Here is a 25,987-nt window from a genome sequence, read left to right as displayed (position 1 = left end):
GCTAGAGTTTGAAACATCTAGACACTAGTCTGCCGATCATATCCATTTCTGTCAATCAAAGATGCACTGGGCGGTGCAAAGCACCAAGTTGGGCTTACCCATAATCCGATCTGACAGATATTGCAGCGTAAGGAGTGCGGCTGACCACAATGGCACTTACGTGGCTTACTTCTTCGCAGCTACCTATCCTGGGACCGTCTACAATTCTCTGCGGTCTACTGAATCTTAAAACCTTTCAGCTCAGTTGACAATATCATGGTATCAGCGGGGCACTTAGTAGTCTGTTCGATTACTTTAGGCCTAATTGCGATTCTGCGGTGGGCTTTTAGAGGGAGCAAGATAGCGAACCTACCTCCAGGACCGAGAGGCAAACCTATCATCGGAAATCTGCTGGACCTTCCCCCACCAGGAGTTCAGGAATGGCAACATTGGCTGAAACACAAAGATCTCTATGGTATTGTGTTCCTCCTTCGTACTCTCTGGACAAATTCGGCAACAAGAACTAAGCCGCCCACATAGGTCCCCTCAGTTCCATCACAGTTCTGGGCAAGTCTATCATCATCATTAACGATAGAGATCTGGCATTCCAGATACTAGAAAAGAATTCTGCGAAACATTCTTCCCGGCCGCGTCTTGTGTTTGCCGATGAACTGTATGTTGGTTGAGTTCCGTTGCCTCGCAGCACAATTCTCGATCGCGGGTATCAAATTTTAACCGGCAAGTATAGGGCTGGATGGGGCAAGATACCGTCAAGTCAAGATAATACGCCTCTTCTTCGAGCCTATCGCCGAGCAATCACGAGAGTCATCGGAACCAGGGAATCCGCGTCCAAGTTCGATGGTCTGCTTGAATTGGAAGCCCGAAGATTTACATGCCGTGTATTGCGTACGCCAGAGAAATTCATCGAGCATAACAGGACGTGAGTTTCCGACGACGACTCGATTTAAGGAATCGATTTGCTTATTTCTCTGGAATGGCAGCGCTGCTGGTGCTTTCATTCTGAATGTCACATACGGCTATAACATCGAGCCACATGGCGAAGACCCGTTAGTGCGCCTAGCAGATCACGCACTAAAGCAATTTTCAGAGGCCACTGTTCCGGGCGCCTGGTTAGTCGATTTGGTCCCAGCATGTAAGTTTCCTGTCTTTTGAATGGGTGGTTTGAATTCAGAACCGCACCTCTGACTGACATTTAGTAAAATATATCCCAGAGTGGATGCCGGGGGCAAAATTTCAGCTAGTTGCCCGGGATCACTTTCAGACTCTCACGAGACTTTTGGAGAATCCAGTCGCATTCACAAAATTTCAGATGAACCTTGGCGAGGATCGGCAGTCCATCGTAGCGAGGTTGCTCAAACAAGGAGAAGATGAAGAAATAGTCAAGTGGTCAGCCCTGGCAATGTATGGTGGTGGATCCGATACGGTATGTTCCCAATAATCTATTATAGGAGGTTGCCCCTTATTTATACGCCTTATTTGCCCAATCTTAGACTGTTGCAATCCTTGAAGGATTTTTCCTGGCAATGATGCTGTTCCCGGATGTTCAACGCAAAGCTCAAGCCGAAATGGACGATCTGTTCGGCAAGCCGACTTTGCCAACAGCGGCTGACCGCGAAACGCTACCCTATGTGAATGCCATCGCCAAGGAAGCCATGAGATGGCACACCGTCGCACCCTTCGCAATTCCTCACCGAACAGACGAAGAGGATCTCATAAACGGTTTCTTGATTCCCAAAAATGCAATTATCTTGCCCAACGTTTGGTATTTCCGGCACCGATTACATTGTATTTGTTTGTGCAATCTAACGTATATATAGGTCATTCAACAATGACTCCGCTATTTACCCCAACCCGCGAGAATTCCGACCTGAGCGGTTCCTTTCATCTGAGCCTGCCCTTGAACCGGGAGATGTGAGCTTTGGCTTTGGCCGCAGAGTTTGCCCAGGACGTCTGGTTGCTGAGACTTCTATTTTCCTGATGATTGCGCACACACTGGCTGTATTTGACATCAAAAAGCCCATTGGAGACAATGGCAAGGAAATCGAGCCAACCGTCGAATTTACACCAGGCATTCTGAGCCATCCTGTTTCTTTCACGGCTGCATTTACTCCACGAAGCCAGGAGCATGAACAGCTCATTGTTGATTTTGAGAAAACCCATCCCTTTGAAAAAGGAGATTCGGCTATCTTAGCTACAGCGCTGCAAAGTACCTGACCCGACTACGTTATTGACGATGGTTTCAGAGTTCCAGAAGCTATATCAGGCGTGGGAGAGGAAGTAGGGGCTTCAGTGGACATGCTAAGATAAACAACAGAATATTGTGGAAAAATGGCGCTCTACCATGTAGACATGAAATCATAAATATCGAATCAATCATGTCTAGTTCAGCTTCTCAAGTATTGCTTCACAGCCTCCGCCCATTTGGGCCCATTCTTATACAAAAATATGTCAGGTGTGTTCCCCCGTGTCAGGCCATCAATGGCAGTCGCCAGCTCCTCGCCTAGACCCTCCGCCTTAACCTGTTCCAGCGGGTATAAATACGTGTGGAAAGCAAAGACAATTGCGTTCGACTGCGGCAACCGATGAAGAGTTTGTCGCTCACAGCGGAGGAAGGTCTGTTTCCCATCAACAATTTTCCTTCTGGGGCACTACAAGCATGGCACAGAACACATACCTTGTCCAAGTCGAGGTCGTCGACACCAAGCTGCTTAAACTTCTCCGTCATGGCATTTCCGCTTTTGTCAAAATTGGAATACAACTCCTCGTCAACAGTAACGGCCCAGTTCACTCTCCTGACGTATTTTCCCGGTGGTAGAGTTCGGAAAAAGCGATCCATGCTCTTTTCGAGTCTCTCCTTGTATCCAGGTACGGGGTCGTGAATTGATGCTAGTCGTTTGCCTAGCTTGTGTTGAGGTTCGAAGCCTGAGGGAAAACATGCGCTGTATGCTTCTAATATGTAGGTGGTTTCGTCCTCATCGCCGGCGGTTCTCTTGTTATCTGCCTGGTTATCGGGAAGAAGAATAAAGAAGTCTTCGTCGACATTGACTGGCAAAATCTCGAGCGCCAGCCTAACTGGCGTTGAGTCTGTTAAACTGGTAGGCCACGATTCTCCCGTGACTGTATTTCGGATAGATGAACCTTTGCTTTCAAAAATTGTCGGATATCGTTGAGGAAGATAGTTCCCCATCAACATATGATACAACTCTTTGATTGCGGCTCTAATGCGAGGGTCGGCTCCATTCGTAATGCCGATAATCTTCTGAGGGTGTTCTTTGACCAAGTTCTTTCTGATATGTAGACGCTCTTCGTACGTCTTGTCAAAAAGAATTAGATCATGAGGATCCAGGGTCTCGATTGCTAGAAGAATGTCAGTCCTGATCTCAATCTCCAAGAAATAGTGCAACTCAACCCATCGTCAGATGATATTTCGGCTTGAATGGCCGAAACTGCAAAGGTTCCGTAGCCCGCCAGTTGAATCCCTCCGCCGCATTATAGCGAACGCCAATCTGGTTGGAACCAACCGATCTCGTAAAAAGCTAAGGGATTAAATGTCAGGTCTGCTGCTTGAGGAGCCAAGCAAGATAGCTTACTAGTTTACCGCCATAGAAAGACCACAAAACCAACCCCAGTATCGCCACTAGCAGTCCCGACGTGGGTAGAGATGAAGGAGCAGTGACCTTCCACGTCTCGACAACAATACACCACCAGGAACCCGCCTGGTCACAGCTAATATTGCTCATGATCAGGAGACAATGAAAGTGCAGAGATCATTGTGTGAAATGTCCGGAATGTATATCAGGGCAAAGACTCGTTTCTCGCCCGGCCTTCCAGATCAGGTTTAGCGGTACCACACTTTCTATGGCCTGTCGCCCGACTCGACTGTAGCTTTGGCATCAACAACTCCACAACGCTGTCTTGAGTTACCTGATCTGGTAATACAATCCTGAGAGTCAGTCCCCACGTTTCGTAGAGATACTCGACACCGTCGGTTCAGGCCGAAGCACCGACGTAACCCAAAGATATAAATCAGACTGAATCCGCAGTGCTACTCTTTTGTAGACAAACTTGATCATCAGTCCGAATTTAAGAATGGCAATCGGATCTGAATCCAACAAAACATTATTTGCGCGTTTCGACGCCGCAGCCTCCGACACTACTCAGGAAAAACTGATCGCGAGTATCAACCGCGACGGCGGGGTAATCGTCGAGAACCTCATCTCGCAAGATCTAGCCGAGCAAATCAAGAGCGACCTAAAGCCGCACTTCGATCGTGACATCCCAGACAAATATGGGTTCTTTCCGGCGACTACGCAGCGGGCTAGCGGTTTGCTAGGTTTCTCGGACGCCTGCGTCGAACTCGCCTGCAACCCGATCTACATCGGCATTGCCAACGCTCTCGTCTCTTCTAGCTACACTCTCTGGAGAGGCGATCACCAAGAGACTGTCAGCGGTAAACCGATCATTTCCTCGACGGTTGGGTTCCGTGTCAATCCTGGTGGGAAGCAGCAGGTGCTGCATCGCGATGACAAGTATGATTCTTGAACCTATACTTCACCCTCGAATACTGACTAACTGCTTTGAAAAGCGACTATCATCCCCATGATAAAAAGCTGCCTGTGATGATCGGCTGTGTTACGGCAATAACGAAGACGACAAAAGAGAACGGTGCTACCGTCGCAATTCCCGGCTCACACCTCTGGGGCCCAGAGCGTCGTCCTCTTCGCGAGGAAGCCGTTCCTGCTGAGTTGGAGCCCGGCGATGCCTTTATCTTCCTTGGTAACTTGTATCATGGCGGTGGTTCGAATACTACCCAGTATGTCTTCTCATTCTATCTTGGACTGCGGATGATTCGTGATCACTAACGGTGCCCTACAGAACCGATTATCGGGAGACAGTCGGTATATTCCTCTGCCAGCCGACTCTGCGTCCTGCCGAGAATCAGTTTTTGATGGTTCCACTCGAAAGGGCCAGAAAGCTGAAGCCTCAGGCTCAGAGGTTGTTGGGATACGGGGTCTGCGAGCCGGGTGTCGGATTTATGAATTATCAGGACCCGATGAGAGTGCTTTTTGGGGTCGAAGATGAGGAGACAGTTAATATGTAAGGTAGGCCTGGATTGCAGTAGTTGATGGGTATAAATTGCATTCGTAATACATGGTTCGTTATACAAGATGAGAATATGTAAGGCTGGGTAATGGGCTGCAGGAATGACCATAGGGCCGTCTTTCAGAAGATAAGAAAAGGGCTCAACTCCTGCTCATTTTCTCGGGCAAATTGTATCCAGTTCCCAGTACTTTCCGGCCTTGCCCAGAAGGCACGCAGAAACTGCAGCGCAGCGTGATTGCACCACACCCCAGTCGTGGAAATAGATCGAATAAACAGTGACTGAAGTAGACTCTGATGCTCCTCATCTTCCTGGGACTCGGTGCCCGCTATGAAAAGAGGGAAGAACACATCGTGAGAAAAATGATGTGCTGGACCTTCAGTGAGGTTCTGGATTTCAAGAAACAGAAGACCCATGAGCGGACTTATATTCCGTGCTGCTTCCATCGGAGATGCTAGGGCCTGGTAGCTGTAGATGAGAAGACAATAGTAGTGAGCCCGGATAACGGCTTCAAAGTGCTCTCGTGAGGATGCTTCTCTTGCAGAGAGAAGACTGAGTCCCGTCAACGCCCGCTCGGAAGCCTGCTCGAGTTTGGTGCGCCAGGTACTCATATCTACCTCGGGAAGTCCTTGGCCCTTTTGTAGAATATCGTAACGATGTCTTTCTGCCGCTGTTATTTCAAATATCAAGTCTGTAAAGGTCCAGAACTGGCCATCGATCATTGTGGGCGGCCGCACGACAGCCATGGGATTTGGCTCTCTTGAAAATGCCGAGAAGCTGCCGAAGGCCTCCACATCACCCACTTCTTTCAGCAGAAATTGTGCGACAGGGTCTTGGAGTTCTCTTTGTCGGTTTTGTAGTTTATGTCTGTCGATGATGGTGCGACAAGCGCGCAGGTGGAGCTTCCAGTCTGTCGAGTTTGGAACAAACATCTCCCCGTAGCAGAGAACCAACATAGTGGCAAGCATTTCTGTCAAGGATGAGGTTCCACCATTATCTCCTGCTGCTGTTGGGCTACGGTGGAGTTCTGAGCGTATTGTGCGGTTCAATGCCCGAAGACTGGCATCTCGAAGACTGTGGTTGACCTGCACAAGCGCCGATGCTTGCTCAGGATCCCCACCAGAGGTGACAGACAAATGCGTCGCTGCAAGGCTGAGTATTGACAGTCTCAGACAGGCCGATTGTTGGGCGATCGGCAAGATGATACTTCTCCATGGGTTGACGGGGCTGTCCATCCATCTTAGTAGAGAAGCGACTTCAAGATGGAAGTGAACAAGCAATTTGTCCGATAGGACACTCGATGATTGACGACTAACAAGACTAAGGTCCCGTATCGGGCTGCTTGGAATAACCGTGGAAGGGGTGCATGGTTGAGAAAGGGTGGTCGCTGGGCCCTTCGAGTCCCTCGACCCACCCTTCAGAGGTACTGGGAGATTCCTTCCAGCGAGCTTGCCTCTACTAGCCACGCCTTGATCCCATCTGAGAGGCAGTCGATCAAAACCCGGGCAGCGAAGGCCGCGGATGGCGCATTTCTGGCAATGCGGAATGCTCCGATCGCATTTGATGCGCCGCTTCGTGCAAAGGCGGCAATCTGAGACGTTAGTTTCCTTCCTGACTGACAATCTCTGGCAGACTCACCCCTGGACGCTACTTGACGATCGGAGGGAAGAGCGTCGATGCGGACATTCTTCATGCTTGCCGCTGAGTGTAAGAGGCGAAAACGCGGATGCCCCGCAGTGGTGGGGTGGAGGCCTTCCGCGCCACGTTTTGTGGTAGCGGGCTATACGAGTGCGGCGTGGATTTGGAGCGAATTTGGTTATAGAAGTAGTATAGGGGAATTAGAAACTGATTCTAACGCGTTCTTTCAAATTTATGTTGGCCGGATTAATTAGTATGGTTTATCAAAAGCTCCTTAGTCAAGGTCTTCCTGGAGCAGCCGCCGGGTAAGATCTGTCTGGACCCATTGCTCAATCAAGGCCACAGTATCTCCAACGAGGTAGTCGTAGTTTTTAGCATTTGGTATAAACATAGACTGATGTGCTAACACTTCGTCCATGTCCTCCATCAACACCGGTGTCCAGTGGGCATTGTCCGCTCGCCTCCAATGATGTGAGGGCAAGAGAATAAACTTGCGAAGTTTCTGCTTGGAGACGTCTGCATTGGTAGCATACTCTGATGGTGAGAGGGAAAGTGTTGAGAGAGAAAGCGTTGATAGGGAGGCGCTCTCCGACAAGGGTTGCCCCTCCTTCTGGTCGATGGAGGTAGGTGATGCGAGACTTGGGTTATCCGCTGGCGGAAGGCCCTTTTCAGAACTGGCATCTTCAGCTACCAGGGTAGGTTCGGCTGCCAGAGTGGAATCGGAAGCAGCGGACTTTGGGCTTTGTCCTTCGAGTGTAAGGTTGCCTGTCGAGGAAGCGACTGGCTCGGTTTCGCTAGATACGCTTGGCGTCTCCGAAAATTCTTGTGAAGAGGGTATTGCTGTATTCTTAGTCTGATCAAGGTCTTCGGTTTCCTTGGCGGGCTTTGTGTTGGGTTTCCGGCGACCAGTGCTTGAGGTGTAGTAGTTGACAAATCGTACTCTCCCAGGGCTGTATTCCGCAGCCTCTAACTCCATAAGGCGTCGATACCGCCGGCGAAGTTCAGAGTAATTATTGACGCAGCTTGCAAATTTAACGGGCGATACGAGACGGTTAAAGATCGATTTTGAGAGATTGTCTGTGTTCTTGTTGACAAAATGCATCATACCCTTGAAGAAGCCACGATCAACTAGGCGCACATCATTCTTGAATGGAGGATCAAAGTTGGGATTAGGAGCGACGGGCTTGTAGGCCGGGTCCAAGCCTAGCGATTCTTGTTCTTCCGCTAGTTCGTCTTCAGCTGGTACATCCTTCCTCGGGACAGAGCCCATGAGCCCGGTTGGAATGACGCGGGGATGTAGGCCCAGGAAGGGGACGTCAAAGTTCACAAGGCCCAGGATCCGATGCTTCGGGTGCCCATTTGGTTGCGATTGCAGAAGCGCCACGTCTGCGGCCAGGATCCCGCCGAGACTGTGGCCCAGCAGGATGACATCCAGGTCATCCGCCTCATGCGGCGATAGCCTGCAAGTATTTACATCAGTCCATGCCCTTGGTCAGGTTCATCTGGACAGGATGGTCCCGGCTTGTCTGTGTGGTCACATACCAGGCGCTGAACTGGTCCACGGCGGTTTGTAACTCGCCGTGGGACTTGTACCGTGGGTAAATGCGGGTGTATACCACGTGCGACTCGCTCAGTAAACCCGTCAACAGATCATGAATGTGCGCGGGAAGTTCCTGAAAGCTAGCCTCGGTGCCCATGAAGCCATGGATATAAATCAGCAGTAGCCTGCGCTTATCCAGACTGTGAGATCCTCCGGGCGCGGGCAGCGACAGGCTGGATGAAGAGGGATAGGCGTCATTGTGGATGTCGCCCTCCATCGCCGCAAGGAATAAAAGGAACGTGGCAGTCAACAAGCTAGAAGAGAAAGTGTTGACCTGGTCAAGCAGGTTTCCATTCTGGGACACAGCCACAACGCGGGGATCGACTCAGCACGGCCCGTTTGCCACCACTGCCAAAGACGCTTATTAACCGGCAAACCGTCTGGTTGGGAGTGAACGAAGAGAGAAGATCAACAAAGATCCAACGAGGTCCGGGATTATCGTTACCTCTCGCTTGCTATCTATTTCCCTTCATCGGTTCATCAACCTCAAACTCTGTTGCCTATTTAGTTAGAGTACCCAGCGCGGGCACGACACTCGCCACTGATGTGCTGTTCCAAAACAACACTCCCTTCCTAGATCTTGCTTCACTTTCTTTCTCACTCGATTCTTCCATCGAGTGAGGATCCCGACAATATGGGAAAACCTCCAACCCCCGACCGGGAACCGACACCGGAACAGGCTCCCCCAGCTTATTCCCCCTATGTTGACCCCCACTTGACCGCAGAGTTGGGTGATGTCCATGGTATGTTGAATAGTTCAGACAATTCAGTACCTAGCAACAGAGCTAAAAACTAACCTTCTTACAGTCGACGGCCGCATTGATGTCAACCTAGATTCGGAGCTCGCCAGATCGCTCACGAAGATCGCCAAGCAGCAGCAGGAGGACCGTTACTATCCACCACCTGAGTATAACGAGGCTCTAACCGCACAGGGAATCCTCTGCGATGTCAAACTGAACATAGTCATCCAGATCGTGGGAAGCCGCGGAGATGTGCAGCCCTTCATCGCACTGGGGAACGCTTTGCAAAAGCATGGTCATCGCGTCCGCATTGCCACTCACAACGTCTTCGAAAACTTCGTCAAGGAGTCGTACCTGGAGTTCTTTCCCATTGGTGGAGATCCAGCGCAGCTCATGGCATACATGGTCAAAAACCCAGGCCTGATCCCGCAGATGAAGACACTGCGCGATGGAGAAATCAAAAAGAAGCAGGTCATGGTGGCGGAGATGCTGGATGGCTGCTGGAGATCATGCATCGAAGATGATCCAGACACCCAGGAGCCATTTGTTGCAGATGCAATTATTGCCAATCCGCCGAGTTTTGCACATATCCACTGTGCACAGGCATTAGGGATTCCCGTCCATCTGATGTTTACCATGCCGTGGACTACTACCAGGGCATTTCCCCATCCTTTGGCCAATCTGCATTCCACGTCCATGAGTCCGACGGACGCAAAGACGGCAAACTGGGTTTCATACGGAGTGGTAGAATGGCTAACGTGGCAAGGGTATGTTGACACCCGGTTAAGCGCCAGTTGAAAAAGAACGCTCACGTCGGTTTACAGGTTGGGAGATGTTATAAATCGATGGCGGTCCTCAATAGACCTAGCACCAGTTCCACGAACCGAGGGACCCTGCCTAGCTGAAGCCTTGGAGGTACCATTTACCTACTGTTGGTCCCCAGCCCTAGTTCCAAAGCCACGGGACTGGCCAGCTTATATCGGTATGTATGAGCACCACTCAACACAGCTGAGATGACTGATGGCCTTAGATGTGTGTGGATTTTTCTTCTCGGAGCCATCTTCATACACCCCGTCTGCCGAATTGGCGGAGTTTTTGCAATCAGGACCGCCTCCTGTATACATTGGCTTTGGCAGCATTGTTGTCGAAGATCCTCAGAAGTTAGCGGACACCGTGATCAAGGCAGTTGAAAGGGCTGGTGTACGTGCAGTCATCTCGAAGGGCTGGAGCGAGCTGGCCGGGGTGTCGGATGCAAACATCTTCTACATCGGCGACTGCCCACATACCTGGCTCTTCCAAAATGTTGCTGCAGTGGTTCACCACGGAGGTGCTGGAACCACAGCCTGTGGACTCTTAAACGGGCGGCCAACCACCATAGTACCGTTTTTCGGCGAGTATGCCTACCCCTCGCATTGGAGTTCCCTTCTATATTTGCCTAGAATGCTGATCCAATCCTTCCTCCCAGTCAACCATTCTGGGGCGACATGGTCGCCAAAGCCGGTGCAGGCCCGGACCCAATTCCCCATGCCTCACTTGATCCTGACAATCTCGCCGCTGCAATTAAATTCTGCATCACACCAGAAGCTACCTCTGCCGCGTTGGAAATCTCGATCAAGATGCAGTCCGAGTCCGGCGTGGCGGCAGCTGTGGACTCATTCCATCGCAATTTGCCTTTAGATCGGATGCGATGCAGTATTATCCCCAATCAAGTTGCAGTATGGAGTTACGGCAAAGAAAAGGCGTCTCTGAACTTGTCCAAGACAGCTGTGAGCATTCTGATTCAACACAACAGAATAGACGCCAAACAGCTTAAATGCCACGCTATCAACCCAATCCTCATTGAGAACCGTCGCTGGGATCCTTTGACCGGTGTCCTGTCCGCTGCCACAGGCACCGGAGAAAACATGTTACGATCGACGGGCGAGATGTTTTACAATCCATACAAGGAATACAAACGCGGACGCGCTGCCAGACTTGCTGGCGTAAGCGGAAGCTCGCAAGATCTATCTCGACCTACCAGCTCCACAGAACCAGCCTCTCACTCTACCACATCTCTAACTGATCCCGCACAATCACAAAGTTCCCAGCCATCACTCCACCGATCTACGAGCGAACAAAGCCAGGACTCATTCGACACTGCGGGGAATATGGTCGGGGCTGGAATGAAAGGCTTCGGTAAATTCTCCGCCACTTACTTCAGGGGTATGGTGGTGGATATTCCACACGCGGCGGCAGAAGGCTTCCGAAGGGCACCGCAGCTATATGGGGAGAAGCCGAAGGATTACGGTACTGTTCAAGATTGGAAGTCAGGGATTAAAGTCGGCGGCAAGAACTTCGTAGGTGGCATGGCTGGTGGTGTTAAGGATATCATCACATATCCGATTCAAGGGGCGCTGGCGGAGGGAGGACCTGGTGCGCTTAGGGGTCTCGCTAGGGGGGCTATGGGGATGGCTACGAAGATGCCTTCCGGTGAGTGAATTCTCTTCCGCTGTTCAGAGCAACTACTAACACTCTCTGGTTTTGAAGCTGGAATCGGACTGACAGCTTATCCGTTTTATGGGATTTCGAAAAGCGTAGAAGCTGCTTTCCGAACAAAAACTCCGAAGGCTATTGTGAGTGCACGGCTCAGAGATGGACATGCTCACGCGAGCAGAATACAGCTGTCTCGAGAGGAAGAGGAGGAAATCCTTCAAGTCTTCGATGTACTTTTGTCCTCAATGAGTAGGTAGGTCTTGAGCGGCTTCCGTATGAATACGGTCCTTCAATGGTGCTGTGGCTTCGGATGAATGTGAATGCTACGTATCAGGTGGGCAGTCTACGCTTGAGATGTCGTGGGTTGTCCCTGAGTGAGCTCTTCATCCACGCCCTCTCTTTTCCTTCAGCCTTGGTCGGCTAGTGTTTTGAGCGGTTCTGAGCCCATGGCTTTTCCTAATGTATCTTTTGAATGCCTTCATGATGACCTTTGTTGGGGGCATTCATTCAATGACGGATATTTATATAATCGAATAATATAACACATCCACAACCAAGACCTTCCCTCTGTTCATCTGTACAGAATCAATATCGACAAGCAAGGTTGGGTAAGTTATAAACAACCCCTTCATTTCCATCAACAAGTATCCCACAATAATCTACCCACGCTTCGCACCACCTGGCACACAGGCCCAAGAACAACCAACCCGGCGAAACGGCAGCGGACGCATCATTTCCGCCGGAGCGCGAGGCCTCTTCAGCCCGTTCTCATGGGGCGTGCAATCCCACCACTCCACCCACTCCGAGCGAGGAATGACAAAGTCCCCTTTGCACACGGAGCACACCCGGCCGCCAGTTGCGCGGACTTCTCTCGCGCGCTGCAGCAAGGGGATCACTAGGGCGGGATACTCGGCTAGCTCGGCGGGCGAGACTTGGTCGAGAGCTGGGAGCTTAGCTATGGCGCGGAGGGCGACTTCGCGGAGGGAGGGGGAGTTTGAGAAGTTTGTTGTTGCTCGTGTGGTGATCGAACGGTCTGGCATAGGCTTGCCTTCCATGTTTAATTGGATTGTCGGCCCCGTGGCGACATGGATGGGCGCCCATGCCTCGGCGGGTATATCTCCCTCGCTGTACTCGCGGAACTGAAGTGGGTCGTGGGTCTCTTCATCGGCATGTTTGTTGCCCTCGGAACGAGAATGCCATTCTGCAATCTGCGCATCCGCAATGGAAACAAAGGAATTGGGGCGCACGATCAGATGCTTCAGTTCTCCTTGACGAAGCAGCCACAGGAGTTCCCAGGGGAGATGGCCTAGCCGGTTAACGGAGACATTGAGGTCTTGCAGCGCTGTGAGTCTGGAAATTGTCGGTGGGATTTCGGAGAGCTTGTTGTTGCGCACGCTGAGGACCTTGAGGTCGTTTAGCTCGAAGAGCTCGGTGTGCAGCTCCAGAAGGGAATTGTTGGATAGGAAAATGCGTAGAAAAGGCTGCAGGGACGTGAACACGTTCTCGGATACCGGGGCCTCGTTCACAGAGGGTAGCTTGGTCAGATGCTGCAGCGGGCGTAGCAGACCGGATGGTATACTCCTCATATGGAGGTTCCTAGTCCAAGAGGTTAGCATACTTGGGATCTTGTCCAAGAAGTCCACATGGACATACCCTAGGTCGACGCTATCATGGCCCTTCTCCAAACAATCATTAACCACTTCCCTCGCATAGCGATGCTCCGCCGACTCCTCGGGTCCTTTAAAAGCACCCGCCGCAGCATTCGCAGCACGCATCTGCACCGGGCCATCGCCTCTCAGCTGAGTCTGAGTCTGGTTCCTGCCATTGAACCTGGACTCCAGTGCCGTCTTCAACAAATCCTCGCCCCAACAACCCGACGCATCCCCCTCCGAAGAAAGCAAAAGCGACTCCGCAACCGAAGACTCATCACTCCCCATCCACACACCACTATCAACATAGCGCTTCTCCTTAAACTCGGCTCGCTTGCGCTTGTTATGGTCCACCACCTGCTCCCCCCACCAGGTCCCGCGATACCGCCGTTTCCTGCTCCCGGTGCCGCCAGCCGTCACAGGCGCATGGTAGTTCTCCAACCCAGAGGCTGGGATGTCGTCGCTGGAAAACAAAGCCGGGTCGCTCGATGGCTGGCTGGAACGGTCGTCGAAACGCGATAAGCGACGCGACTTGCGCAAGGACGATGTGCCTGTCCTTGTCCCTGGGCCTGTGCCCGCGCCGTGCGTTGCTGGCGAGCGGTGCCGGATGCGCCGTGGCGGGGGGAGAGGGACCTCGTTGTCCATTTTTGGGAAGTTGGTGCGATTAATGCAGCCGCGTGAGTGAGCTGGTCAATGCCATTCAGAATTTCTGTGTTTTGATGTGTCTCTCTGGCTCTGGGGTTTGGACCCGCGGTGGTGCGACGCGTTTGTGGAGACCAGATGGAGACTGCTCGGCGGGTGTCAACAAACACGCGCGCCGGACAGTTCGGGGACGAGAAACCAGGCCTGGGCGGGTCAATGGTTCTCAGGGTGGTGAGTGGAATAAAAGAAGAACAAAATTTTGGGTTCTCCCCATAGAAAGATAAAGATAAGATGACAACCTTCCTGAAACGTCCCGGCGCACGTGCCCGGTGGATTAACTAGAGGGATCGGCAGTATACAGAGGTATACAGAGGAATGTGGACTACAATAGGACTAGAATACATAGATTGAATAATAATTGTCAAGTCAAGTGGAGGAGCACCGCACGGCAACACGACAGTGGATAGACGGCGGCACAACCATCCACCCGACAGATATGAACAGAAGAAGTTCCACAAGCAAAGAAGTGGTAGAAGAAGTGGTAGAAGAAGAAGAGAAGTCAACGTCAACTCATATCACGTCAAGAATAAAAATAAGAAGGAAGTGGGTATTCGAAGAACATCAAGGGCATTTCCTCTCCGAAACGGGTGTTCTCCAGCCAAACAATATAAAAGTAAAGAAGAAGAAGTGAAAAGCTTGGCTGAAAAGACATGATCAAAAGCCCGTCTCAGTGGGAAGAGGAATATACCAAACAACAGCCGCAGGCAGCAATTGCAAACCATGGCTGCGGCGTATAAAGAAAAGGGTCGTAAGAGTGCATTGACGACGCGACGACAACGACGGAACGCTTCCAGCCCATGATATACTCAACACAAGCAGGGGCTTGTGCAGCTGCTGCGTCAGACACTGCTGTTTCAAATTGTGCAAGTTGCGCAATTACAGCGCCTGGCCCATAACCAGCGCAAAGGATCCAGCAACGAGGACAGCGGGCAAGCCGGCGCCGAGGTGGACTGCGGCGCCGGTCTTGGCGGGAGCCACGGGCTGGGTCGTCGACGAGGGCTTGGAGGTAACCAGCGGGGTGCTGCTGGAGGCCGGGACGGAGGTCATGCTGCTGCTTGGGCTGGGAGTCGCAGTGACAGCGTTGACGCGCAGCAGGGTCTTGGTGATAGTCGTCGTTGAGGTCGAGGTGGTAGTTTCGCCGGCGGCAACCTGGGCCGCCAGGCAGAGGAGGGAGGTTGCGACAGCGCTAAACTTCATTTTGAAATTTGGTGGTGGTGGTGGTGGAGGTGGAGATGATGTGGTGATGTGATGCGCAATTCGGTCACGGAGGAACACAGTGTATGAGCAGTTGGATGATCGGATCAGATCAGATCGGTGTCGCAGACAACAGTGCAGATATTCTAAAAGCGCACGACTGCCAGTAACACGATGCGACGAGTGATGTTTCGAAAGGGTCTACCGACGAAACAGGATTGGTCTGGGCGCACAGAGCGGGCGTCAAATTTGAGACGAGATAGTAAACGAGTGTGAAAAGAGAGCGCTGCTGGAGAGCGAGTATAGTATAAAAGAGTGACTTGGTTTGATTTGGGGGTAATGAATGACTGGGGGTGAATGAGTGAAGCGCAACCTGGGCGACGGGGAGAGTATTGTAGATGCAGAGGCGTCCAAAGGGGTCCGCCCCTGGGATGACAGGGACTAAATACATACCTAGTCGTCCATAGGGCACGCATGCCTGAGCTGGGGAAAGGGACCAATGGGCGAACCCTTGACCGATTTTTTCTTATTTCATTTCCTTTCTTTTGTTCCTGAGAGTGGTCCGCTGCTCCCATTGGACACCTCGGGCTGGCGCGCGATGGGACTATTCGCATCGGGACCCGAACTATAGCCACCGGTGGGCCAAGGTTTATTATTGGACCCCATAGGGTAGGGTATTCCCTATAGGGTATTATTTATTCACGCGACACCTTGCACAACACCCGATCTGATCAATCGCTGACGATCCCGCGCATGGTCCAAATAGCCCAGGAATGCCGTTGTTGGGCATAGAATCTACACAGCAACCACTACTTTGTAAGCGTCTCCTATACGACGACGTAAACAAATGCGAGCTGAGAATACGAGGCTTCTTGGCCCCCGGGGAAGTGATTCCAATACGCTATTCAAGCGTAGATGGCGTGCTCCTTCGCGCCGGCGACACGGTCAATTTCTGGTAGGTCGGGGCCGGCGGAGGATCTACCGCACAACAACAAATACAACCGCCCGATCTCGCGACGTGTTTCCAGAAGCGCAGTGTCCTGAGCTGTCATCTTTCGTGTAACCCCTGGCGTCATGGAATGCAGGAACGGACAGTAGTGGGTGTGTTCGTACCCTGTTCGGGGGATATGAAGGGTTAGCCGAAATTGCAATGAACACCCAATTTGCCTCTCGTTCGGCAAGCGCCCGACTCAAAAATCATACTAATCCCGACCAAGAAGGAAGAGAACTCAGGGCCAGACCCTTTTTGACCCTCCCTGTTCCTGGTCGAGACCCATGGATCCTCGGTGATCCACCTTTATGAGGATCGACCCTTAGACTTGCCGGGTTAGGCGGCCCTAGAGGCCTGCGCATGGGCGAGTCCGGGGATGCCTGCAAGGAGATTCGTGGTGGCCTGAGGCGGACAGCAGAGTTCACTGGTGTTACCCGAGAATGGACCAGGCGGACGGCAACCATCAGTGAGACGCGGACGGTTTATTGTTATTCAGTTGGCTATTACGTAGTTTTATTTTGCCGACATGTGGGCATTAATTACTACTCGGTGACCTGACGATGCCCTAACTACGCCCTGTAGCTAGTCCAGGTCAACCCTGCCTACTGTCTACCCTATAGAGCATATTGTTCATGCAATGGCACATTGATATCCGGCTGATATCGCGCAATACGAAGCATCCAGGCAGATACAATCTTCTCCCTAACTAGCACCTTGCCAGTGCCCCTAGCCTATATACATTGCGTGCAGAGGGTCGACAGTGCCTCCTGTCCTGACTCCGAAGCCCCTGGTCCATTCTCGCCCTTCAAAACCAACTCACTGCCAGCGCGGTTTCGCTAGAGTATATCGTACAAAGTCCCTCCCTTTGGCTTGGTCGTGTCACATATCCGTTGAATGTCGGAGAGTGGTTTATTGGCGCACCGGCCGCAGAGGGCTCGCGCGGGGGAGCATCATTGGGGGTCCGCGGGCACGGAGCCAGGCATCGTTGTAAGGTCCCTCGGTGCGAATGACGCTACCGATGGACATGAACAGTCTGGAGAGGAGAAGCAATTGGTGAGTGATTTCGTTTCTTAGGTGGGCAGTATCAAGAATACAACTCCAACATACCCGAAAGTAGCACCCGAACCCAGCATGTACTTGCCCAGGGTGCGCATGACGCCGTTGGGGCCAGCGCCGTACTGGAAGACGGTCACGGTTCCTGCGTGCGGTGTGAGCCAAGCGGAGACGCATCGTTGTCGTGGTCCCCCTTACCAATGATAAAACCCATGATTCCACCGACAGCTGGAGAATGGTAAGCAGATACTCGAATCATTCGGTCTGGTCATCGCATACTGGATCCCATCAGGGCGCCCATTTTCACTAGGTGTCTGGTTAGTTCGGTTGGTCACCATCGTAGGGGCGGCGACATACTCTTGTCAAAGGTCGAGGGACCGGCAGGACCCCCTGCAGCTGGTCCTGCAACAACAGGCATGTTGAGTGAGACGAAAGGCTGACGAACAGAGGAGCAACACAGTTGAGAGACGAAGCGCAACGAAGATCGGAGCTTCGTTTTCCCTGAATGGAGTCACATGACCTGTGTCCTCGTGCTGGGTGGGCACGTGATGTGTGGCTCCAAGTCTCGAGCCCATACATGGTCATCCTCCCTCCCCTGTGGCCTTTTTCCTCTATGGCGACCATCCCCAGCCGGTGATTTCCTTGTGTGTCGATATCTTCTTGGGGCCCCAAGCCCATACAGGCGGCCGTCCCGTCTTGTGCTTCCCTTATTGTCCTTGACCGGCTGAGACTCGCTGCTTTTCCCCGAGCACGACCTCACGCCTCCTTGGCCTGGAGCCCTCCCTCTTATACGACCGACCACTACATAATCCTCTGTGAAAGGTGAGTTTACCGTCTCTCTTTTCATACTTCTGGTGGTCCCTGGAACGCCCCGAGGGCTGCGCCCGGGCCCGGGGGCCATTGAATTCTTTTGAGGTTTGGCGGGCGACCGAGTAGCCGCTAACGCGACCGTTGTCACCTAGTCGGCCGACCAGGAATAACAACCGCCCCCTAAGCGCATTCAACTTCCTCAACGTCAGAAGCGCCAACCTCGACCATCTCTTGGATTCTCTTCGCTCTCACCGTTGCAAATACCCCACCGCAACCTTCTCCGCGACCGTCAGCAATCAACCACCTAGGAAGACCATTGTGTCAAGTCATCTCCGGCATCCTTCTCCATGACTGCGGTGGCATCTCCGCCTAGCGTTCAATCGGGGCCTCGCTTGGGATGGTACAGTTCTGGTGACGGAGGACAAGGAGCGCTGCCCTCAGTGAACGCGGACGAGGTCTCACGCATGTTCATGCCGCGAAAACAGATTCAGCGGTCCAACTCCTCTTCTTCCATTGCATCGTCGTCTTCTACGTCGACTGTGTCCGCCTCTTCGCAAGATCCACCTGCTGGGCAAGGTGCCAACGGCGAATCCAAAAGTAATATTGCCGCTACGAAAAAGAAGAACGCCAGGAACCCCTGGCCGAGTTCCAAGTCAGAACCGGTCGCGGGGGTTACCGCCGCTCGATCTCAGGCGGTGCCTGCTTTCTCATCGGGGCCCTCTGCATCCTCTACCATGTCCGCTATTCATCAACCGTCATCCATAGTCCCATCGCAACATATGCTTCAGTCGTCCCAGCAGAATGGCGTCCGACCGCCAAACGGGCAGGCCGCAGAACCCCCTGCGATCCTAGCCCTTGCACCGGTCAACGGCACTTTCGAGAAGAAACAAATCAATGTGCCATTCTACCCTGATGTCCTGCGCATCGGTCGACAGACTAATGCCAAGACGGTGCCGACCCCTGTCAATGGTTTCTTCGACTCCAAGGTTCTTTCGCGGCAGCACGCGGAGATTTGGGCCGACAAGGCTGGAAAGATTTGGATCCGGGATGTCAAGTCATCCAACGGCACGTTTGTGAACGGTCACCGACTGTCTCCTGAAAATCGCGAATCAGAACCACATGAGCTGCGTGAGAACGATACTTTGGAGTTGGGAATCGACATTGTTGGCGAGGATCAGAATACCATCGTTCACCACAAGGTCTCAGCAAAGGTTGAACACGCTGGCGTTTATGGAACCGCTCCGAATATCCTCGATCTCAATTTTGGAGATCTTGACCCAGCCTCTGGAGGCGGTCTTCTTCCTTCGCCTCTCAGTCAGCCCTTGTCTCATCTCCGAGGCCGAGCAGGGAGCAACGTGAGCAATCGAAGTGCTCAAAGCGCAGCCAGCACCCAACTTAATGCGCTCCACCAACAACGTCAAATGAACTATTGGAACTCCCCGATCTCCATCGAGCAGGTTGCCAAAAGACTCACGGTATGGCTAACTACCTTTCTTTTTTTCCAAAGGTTTTCTGCTAATTCACTAAAGGGCGAACTGAAACAAGCTAAACAACAAGCGCAAGATCTGCACCAGACCGACGATTTTTTGACGTCGATCATGAAGTCGGGCTATGCAGAGAAAGAAAAGGCCGCCAAGCCATCTCCGTCTGAAAATAATGTTCCTCGACAGCTCAACGGCCGTCCCAAGATGCCTCGCGTCGACTCCTTCTCCCGATTCTCTGATCCACCCGCTCCTCCTCCGCAGCAGCCGCTGCCTCAGAAACCCGATGCTCCCCCGCGAAGTGGAGCCGATGCATTCTCTCCATTGAAGCGCAGTGACACGGAGAAGCCCAAGGGTATGGGTGTAACTTCGCCTGTCTCTCGTGATTCAAGTCAGATCCTATCCCTCATTGAGGCATTGTCTTCTGCCAAGAGAGAGATTGATACTCAGGGAACTCGCATCAAGGAACTTGAGAATCTGTTGAAACAGGAACGGGCTGCACGAGAGTGGGCAGAGGAGAAGGTCAAGAAATCGGAGACAAGCCAGGATTTGGATGGTGCAGATGTCAAACCCGAGATCGCGCCCGTTGTACCTTTGGAAAAACCAGAGCAGGTGCCTAAGCATGACGATGTGGAAATAGCCGCAGAAACCAACGGCCCCATATCACCTTCAGAAGCTACGTGCTCGGAAGTCAATCAAACCGACTCTTCGGCAGATGTCAACACCAAAACTCTCCAACATCGCCTGGAAACTATGATGGAGCAAATGGAGGCAATGAGACAGCAAGTTGCGTCGTTCAAGGAACGAGCCGAGAAGGCCGAGGATGAGTCCGCTAAGTCTCGCAAGTCACTGGCTGAGATGATTGAAACGCTACGGAAGGAGCGCACTACGACTGTTTCTGCAGTAGCCCCGGATGGCAAGTCGAATGCACACGACCGAGACCCAACAGGACATGCACCTGGGTCCTCGGCTTTGGGCAAGGATGATGCAGCACACGCTAAACTGAGAGGCACGCCAACACAACCCTTCGACCCAACCTCTTCGAAAGAACTAGACGCTGCAGCCACGGCCTTAGCCACACAACGGTCTCGACATAATCTTCTCGAGCAGTCCAGTCCCTATGCATCCATGCTTGGTGTGGTGCTATTAGGAGTTGGACTGATGGCATATCTCAACGGGTGGCAGAAGATGGACAAGTAAGACCACTGAAATCCTCCTCATCAGCCTTGCATCCTCCCATTTTCTGTAACCTGCTCTTGGCCCTACGGCTCTTGTCATGGAGTATTCCAGGGAGGTAGGTGTTTTTTGTTTTCCTTCCCTTTGCATCATGTCTCATAGCATGCTCTCTTCTGGTCTTTGTTTCTTCGTGGGATATCCATCCATGCATCCATCAACCATTCCTGCACCCTGGCTTTTCTTTCGTCTGCCAGTCATGACTCCCTGGCAACGATGATCCATTCTCTCTCTTTCTCTTCACCCACTTGTCTCATTATATCACACATTCATGGAGGCGTCCTACAGACCCCTAAACCCACTCTTTGTTCCGTTAGCGTCCGTTCTTTACTACTACTCTGGATCTGGTCATAGTCAGCCCTTCATTTTTTTCCCAGGTTGGGAATCTGGTATCATCTGTCCTCACGTGCTTTTCCTTCCACTTCACTTTTGTCTCTCTGTACATGATGGCGAAAAGAATCGGGGATATGGTTCACGACACACTCGGAGCGTCTCTCTTTTTTTAAACATGTCTTTGTCTTTCTTTGCGATCGGAAGAATACATCCATGGATATCATCATTCGTCATGTTATGTGAGCGCCGGCCTTTTCTTTCTCTTACTCTTTTTTTCCCCCTTTTTCAATGGAAAGTTCCTATGGACGGAGTTTTGTGAGTTTTCTATCTAATCCCTCCTGGAGGGTGCAATGATCCATGCCACCATTAAGTAACCTCTGTAAGCATCATCTTCTTTTTCTTTGGGGACATACTCGGTAGCTTATTGTGTGTGGGCTACCGGTTTCCATGTTTCTCAAGGATTAGAGAGAGTGTGTATGAGGTTTGTTTACAGTCGTTGAGGGGTGTTTGTTTAATTGCCTCGCGGAGAAGAAGCGGTGTCTGATTGTGTGGATGGAAGATGCTAGTGACAAATTAAGGGAATCAAGAGCTGTGGCATGTCTGCTGTTCATTTACGTCTCGGTGTGATGTAGAAGTAGAATGATGTCGCCGCCGGGGTAGTCTGGCCCCAGAACCGCTTGCTTGACCCCACAGAGGTCGCGCGATGGGGGTTGATTCTGCCATGCGCGAGATGATTCTAGTGATGTTCTTCTGTTCCGGGTGGAGAGGGAGCATCACCATCGGTGGGATTGCCCTGAACTAGCGCCAGATGTGGAGGTATGGCCATGCATGCATGTTGACGAGCATCCAGATGATCGGATTGTACCTCGACAGGAAGCGCCGTGAGCGGTAGTTGGAAGCTGGCAGATGGATTCCCTTCCATCTGCTCGGCCGGGGCTGACTCCTGTCCTGGCCTGTCCCTCGGCCATTTGCAGCTGGAGATGGCATCAATCCGGACTCGGTAGCGGTAGCCACTAGGCATTCCACTTATTGTCGACCGTGTCCCGTCGAGCGTACCGTAGAAAAGAAAGAACCGGGCCATGTCTCCGCGCGCATTCACTTGAGCGAGATAGCAACCTCGACCATCTTGATCCACCGCGTGCGCGTCTCAGGCAACTCCTCCATGTCAGCGGAGTCATCATCAGCACGCCGCTTCCTCTTCTTGTCCGAGTCCGACGCCTTCGAATCCGGTGCAGGTGCTGAATCAACACCTTCATCCACCTTCAAATCCGAATCATTCCGACTCTTCTTCTCCCCCTCAACAACATCATCAACAACAAGCACACTCCCCGTCTTCACCCTAACGACAAACTCACCACCCCGCTCCTCAAACCACTTCCCAACACCAAGCGCCCTCTCAATCGCGCGCCCCGTAGCCTTAACAAAAATCTCCTCGCGCTTCTCCGCACCAGCAATCTTCGCCAGCTCCGCGAGTTTCTGCTTCTCGCTCGTCCGCGTATCCTCCAGGCTGACCGCAGCCGTGTCACGCTTCTCCGCTTGCCGCAGCAATTTCTGGACACGCTTCACGGCGCTCATGAAGGGCGTGCTGCTGGAGACATATACTATCTTTGGCACTGTTGCACCGGCGTATGGAGAAGCGATTGGGGCGTGCGGGATAGGTCGTTTTGAGACTTTTGCGTCTGGTACCGTGCCTGGTTAGTTTCCGTCGGGTGCTGATAGATGTAGGGGGAGGTGGGGTTGCGCACTTTTGGGCAGCTTGACCAGGTTCTGGTTCTTCTTCTCAAACTGGTGCTGGCGTTCCAGCGGGCCTTTCCCCATGGTGGATGGTATGGTTCGTGTCCAGCTTTGGGTTGTTTCCTTTGCTGCTCTTATCGTTTCTTTTTTTGCCGGGCGGTCTGGTGATGACATAATGGGTGCGACATGAACCCCCAAATTAGGAAGGTGTGGGTGTGTTGTTTATTTGGGTATGCTTTCAGCTATGACGGTGATGTATATTGTGGGTTGATTTTGAATATGCTCAGTATCATGGATGGTGGCTCTCCGGCTGTTGTTTTTGGTGTTGTTTTGTAGGATAGTTAGGACAATGTCGACTCCTGAGCCGCACACGATATATATCACCCGTACCTGTCTACTCACTATACATCGACTTCAACAGCTAAGTAAATTCGGACCAATGGGCATAAGACCACTCTATTAGCAGTCAATGACAATCTACCGCAAATCCAGTGTTCACCGAGCACTGATTGAAATGAATAGGTATTGCTGCCCGTGAGGGACCCCGAGAAGGAAGCCTTGGAGACAAGGACAATAATGACTGTCTCGACACCTACCTTCCTGTGGATCTCCTCGACACTTAGCACTGCCACCAGTCATTTCCATCCTGCATCCTGTCATTGACTGTCATTGAGTGAAGCCATGATCGCCCGGAACCCCTTCGCGTCCCTTCCGTGTGAGACGTCGATTGTCCGCTCGGTAGGAGCGCCACACTGCCCCGGGCCAGTCAGGAACGAGGGCAGATCGCAATGGCCCAGACTCTGGCGATCAACATCCGGTCCCACGAGACCCAACTGCCGGTCGTGATCCCAGGAATTCATTAATAACGAACAAACGACTTCCCTACAACGTGGCTGGATATGCTTAGAACATTTCAAATCTTGAAACTCCGGGTCATGCTTCTCATAAACCCGATCGATCCTCTGTGCCCGGTGAAACCGCCGACTGCAAATTCAGGTCCCGCCAATCCGGGTGGACCCGTCGGACCTGACTGACTCGATGGATCCATGGATCGCGTTGTTTATGATGACGAGGATGGGCGTGGAGTGGGCGGACCAATAATGTGGACATACTACGACTGTCATTTCACCCTAATAATAACAGGAATAACAGTTAGGAGGTGATTGACCAGTGATGATGACACTGCGAGTTCGTTAGTACTAACGGCTGCCTTCCTGCGGACCCGGTGCCCCGGTATTCGGGGCCGTTCTTTTTTCTTCCTTTTTTTTTCTTGTCGCCACCGACGGGGAGTCCCGAGGGCGGAGTTGCGCTGGATGTATTAGGTACATGTACCAGGTCATAATCACGGAGAAGGCAACCATGGCACCGAGGGAATAGTGAATTAATATGATAGAGTCTAATAATTACGTTGTATAGGGTAAACACACACACACACACGAGCTGAGTGGACCAGTCCAGTGGATCAGTCTCGTTACTCGGGTGGATGCAGTCGATCGGGTCTAGACAGAAGGCACACTCTTCTCTCTGTTTCTCTTTTCTCATCCGTTCTCTCTCTCTCCTTCCACCCCATACGCTCGTTGTTTTGAATCTTCTCTTCCCCTCTTGGACCTGTCTCAACTGCATCCTTTCGCTTCTTTTCTTTTTCGCCGTCATCTCCGATCTTGTCCTACACCCATCCCTTGGTGGCTTTGGAAATCGTGCCGGCCCACGGGAGGCTTGACTGCTCCATTACTTATCATCCGTCTTTCTCTTTTTCATCTTCTTTCCATTGCTGCACCCTGCAATCATGGCTCCCCGTCGCGAGGCACTTGATGCCCCCAATGGCTCGTCCCTGACCTGGATCTTTGACCACTGCCTGCGCTACCCGGGCTCTTACGAAATCCCTCTGCGTGCCATGTATGACCTCAACTGCCACCCGGCCCAGCAACCGGGCACTCGTTCTCCCGAATCCGCGTTCACCCCGCGCAACTCCACTTCGACCAAGTCTTCGCGTTCTTCCCAAGACGCCTCGGTCGACCCGGCTGCCGATCTGCGCGCGCAGCTGGTCCACCAAATCTCCAAGCTGCCCTCGCAGCCTTGCACCCTCCCCCCCTAGCTTCATTACTTCATTCTTGCGCCGCTGCTTCACCAAGGAACTGGAGTCTGTGGATTTCCCTCAGGTCCTGACCGCGCTGGATTACCTCAAGGACTTTGAGTCCCGTCGCCGCAAGGAAGTGGCCGCAGCTCTGCAACGTCTCAACATCAAACCAGAGGATGTCGAGGACCCCAACCGTTCCGAGCTGGCTCGGAAGTACCCCGGCGTGCTCTCGTGGATCGAAGCAATCAATGTCAAGGGCAAGACAGTCGAGACCCTCTACACCCAGATCTACCTCGGCATCCGTCGCTGGACGCTCATCAACGAGATGCTACTCCCGGACTACAACAAGGCCAACTGCATCGCCATGCTCAACACCCTCTTCCCCCCAATGACCGACTCCATGCCTACCCCGACCTCTCAGTTGACTCATCAGATCCTCAAGTCACAACGCGACGGATTTTTCCGCTATATCACCGCCCGAGACACCCAAGGCAAGCAGGTCCTGAACCCGATCATCTGCCAGGGCGCGCCAGAGGGCCATCTCAACTCATGGCCCAAGATCCACGATGCCTTGGACAAGTACCTGTATCTTGCCAATGAAACGATCGACGAGTGCATGTCGGTCACCGAGCCCATTCACCTGGAAGGAGGCGATGCACAGAACCACAGCACCAAGGGCCGCAAGGTGGACTCGGGCATCAGCTTTGGCTCGACGAGCAGCAGCGGCAGCGGCAGCGGCTCCTCCGAGGACTCAGAGAAGCCTCTCCCACAGTTCCCGACTCTTCATCACGGTGGCCAGACCAAGACTGGCGGGTCTACTCTCGAGCGCCTTGCTCGTGAGTTCCGCAAGTTCGGCGACGGTGCTAGGTCCAAGAACCTGAGGAAGATGAGTTCGACCAGCGTGCTGGCCTCGCGGCCTGACAGCCAGCTCAGCTATGCACCCAGCTATGCTGAGAGCTCCGTCTTCGAGACCGACGGCCCGAAGCGTCATCGATTGATCAGCGAAGCTACCTTCCGCAAGAAGTCCCATGCTTAAAAAGCGAGCTTCCTCTTGCAATACATATCTTCCTGTGATCGACTGACCGGCTCTTCTTCACATGGAATGGACAGGGAAGACCAGCGCCTCCCTCCCCCCCACATTGTCTCCATATTCTCTTTCTTCGTTTTCTTCCTTGACCT

At 52.4% G+C, this 25,987-nt stretch overlaps 12 protein-coding genes across 12 annotated transcripts; 5 read left to right on the top strand and 7 right to left on the bottom strand.

Annotated features, from left to right (window-relative positions):
• Positions 1 to 419: 419 nt before the first annotated feature.
• Positions 420 to 2,214, top strand: N7474_009352 (cytochrome P450; the record flags this gene model as incomplete). Its single annotated transcript, XM_057200762.1, has 7 exons — positions 420 to 454; positions 530 to 652; positions 728 to 919; positions 981 to 1,132; positions 1,197 to 1,423; positions 1,491 to 1,762; positions 1,818 to 2,214. The coding sequence occupies 7 exons, from the start codon at positions 420 to 422 to the stop codon at positions 2,212 to 2,214; spliced, it is 1,398 nt and encodes a 465-aa protein (XP_057048749.1).
• A 170-nt stretch (positions 2,215 to 2,384) lies between these two features.
• N7474_009351 (heme-dependent oxidative N-demethylase family protein) lies at positions 2,385 to 3,373 on the bottom strand (the record flags this gene model as incomplete). Its single annotated transcript, XM_057200761.1, has 2 exons — positions 2,385 to 2,615; positions 2,675 to 3,373. Coding segments are annotated over 2 exons (930 nt in total), but the record flags the coding sequence as incomplete, so codon positions are not given.
• Positions 3,374 to 4,089: 716 nt separating this feature from the next.
• N7474_009350 (phytanoyl-CoA dioxygenase family protein) lies at positions 4,090 to 5,101 on the top strand (the record flags this gene model as incomplete). Its single annotated transcript, XM_057200760.1, has 3 exons — positions 4,090 to 4,529; positions 4,586 to 4,813; positions 4,876 to 5,101. 3 exons carry the CDS (start codon positions 4,090 to 4,092, stop codon positions 5,099 to 5,101), a joined length of 894 nt encoding a protein of 297 aa, XP_057048747.1.
• Positions 5,102 to 5,223: 122 nt separating this feature from the next.
• Positions 5,224 to 6,336, bottom strand: N7474_009349 (uncharacterized protein; the record flags this gene model as incomplete). Its single annotated transcript, XM_057200759.1, has 1 exon — positions 5,224 to 6,336. The coding sequence occupies one exon, from the start codon at positions 6,334 to 6,336 to the stop codon at positions 5,224 to 5,226; it is 1,113 nt and encodes a 370-aa protein (XP_057048746.1).
• A 677-nt stretch (positions 6,337 to 7,013) lies between these two features.
• Positions 7,014 to 8,556, bottom strand: N7474_009348 (uncharacterized protein; the record flags this gene model as incomplete). Its single annotated transcript, XM_057200758.1, has 2 exons — positions 7,014 to 8,199; positions 8,282 to 8,556. 2 exons carry the CDS (start codon positions 8,554 to 8,556, stop codon positions 7,014 to 7,016), a joined length of 1,461 nt encoding a protein of 486 aa, XP_057048745.1.
• A 417-nt stretch (positions 8,557 to 8,973) lies between these two features.
• N7474_009347 (putative sterol glucosyltransferase) lies at positions 8,974 to 11,802 on the top strand (the record flags this gene model as incomplete). The annotated part of the gene is made up of 6 exons (XM_057200757.1): positions 8,974 to 9,082; positions 9,147 to 9,846; positions 9,904 to 10,061; positions 10,110 to 10,473; positions 10,545 to 11,548; positions 11,606 to 11,802. Coding segments are annotated over 6 exons (2,532 nt in total), but the record flags the coding sequence as incomplete, so codon positions are not given.
• A 408-nt stretch (positions 11,803 to 12,210) lies between these two features.
• Positions 12,211 to 13,845, bottom strand: N7474_009346 (leucine-rich repeat domain-containing protein; the record flags this gene model as incomplete). Its single annotated transcript, XM_057200756.1, has 2 exons — positions 12,211 to 13,147; positions 13,205 to 13,845. The coding sequence occupies 2 exons, from the start codon at positions 13,843 to 13,845 to the stop codon at positions 12,211 to 12,213; spliced, it is 1,578 nt and encodes a 525-aa protein (XP_057048743.1).
• A 933-nt stretch (positions 13,846 to 14,778) lies between these two features.
• On the bottom strand, positions 14,779 to 15,099 carry N7474_009345 (uncharacterized protein; the record flags this gene model as incomplete). Its single annotated transcript, XM_057200755.1, has 1 exon — positions 14,779 to 15,099. The coding sequence occupies one exon, from the start codon at positions 15,097 to 15,099 to the stop codon at positions 14,779 to 14,781; it is 321 nt and encodes a 106-aa protein (XP_057048742.1).
• Positions 15,100 to 16,996: 1,897 nt separating this feature from the next.
• On the bottom strand, positions 16,997 to 17,558 carry N7474_009344 (MGR2/ROMO1 family protein; the record flags this gene model as incomplete). Its single annotated transcript, XM_057200754.1, has 5 exons — positions 16,997 to 17,120; positions 17,195 to 17,285; positions 17,339 to 17,368; positions 17,420 to 17,446; positions 17,498 to 17,558. The coding sequence occupies 5 exons, from the start codon at positions 17,556 to 17,558 to the stop codon at positions 16,997 to 16,999; spliced, it is 333 nt and encodes a 110-aa protein (XP_057048741.1).
• Positions 17,559 to 18,297: 739 nt separating this feature from the next.
• Positions 18,298 to 20,631, top strand: N7474_009343 (uncharacterized protein; the record flags this gene model as incomplete). Its single annotated transcript, XM_057200753.1, has 2 exons — positions 18,298 to 19,425; positions 19,480 to 20,631. The coding sequence occupies 2 exons, from the start codon at positions 18,298 to 18,300 to the stop codon at positions 20,629 to 20,631; spliced, it is 2,280 nt and encodes a 759-aa protein (XP_057048740.1).
• Positions 20,632 to 22,092: 1,461 nt separating this feature from the next.
• On the bottom strand, positions 22,093 to 22,815 carry N7474_009342 (ribonuclease P subunit p20 family protein; the record flags this gene model as incomplete). Its single annotated transcript, XM_057200752.1, has 2 exons — positions 22,093 to 22,676; positions 22,743 to 22,815. The coding sequence occupies 2 exons, from the start codon at positions 22,813 to 22,815 to the stop codon at positions 22,093 to 22,095; spliced, it is 657 nt and encodes a 218-aa protein (XP_057048739.1).
• A 1,702-nt stretch (positions 22,816 to 24,517) lies between these two features.
• Positions 24,518 to 25,844, top strand: N7474_009341 (uncharacterized protein; the record flags this gene model as incomplete). The annotated part of the gene is made up of 2 exons (XM_057200751.1): positions 24,518 to 24,771; positions 24,827 to 25,844. The coding sequence occupies 2 exons, from the start codon at positions 24,518 to 24,520 to the stop codon at positions 25,842 to 25,844; spliced, it is 1,272 nt and encodes a 423-aa protein (XP_057048738.1).
• Between the last annotated feature and the right edge of the window lie 143 nt (positions 25,845 to 25,987).

This window comes from Penicillium riverlandense, assembly GCF_028828495.1.
Source record: "Penicillium riverlandense strain IBT 135883 chromosome Unknown utg000008l_segment0_segment0, whole genome shotgun sequence".
In the NCBI taxonomy this organism is placed as follows: domain Eukaryota; kingdom Fungi; phylum Ascomycota; class Eurotiomycetes; order Eurotiales; family Aspergillaceae; genus Penicillium; species Penicillium riverlandense.
Note: the sequence above shows the minus strand (reverse complement) of the source record. Positions and strands in the feature narration are given on the sequence as shown.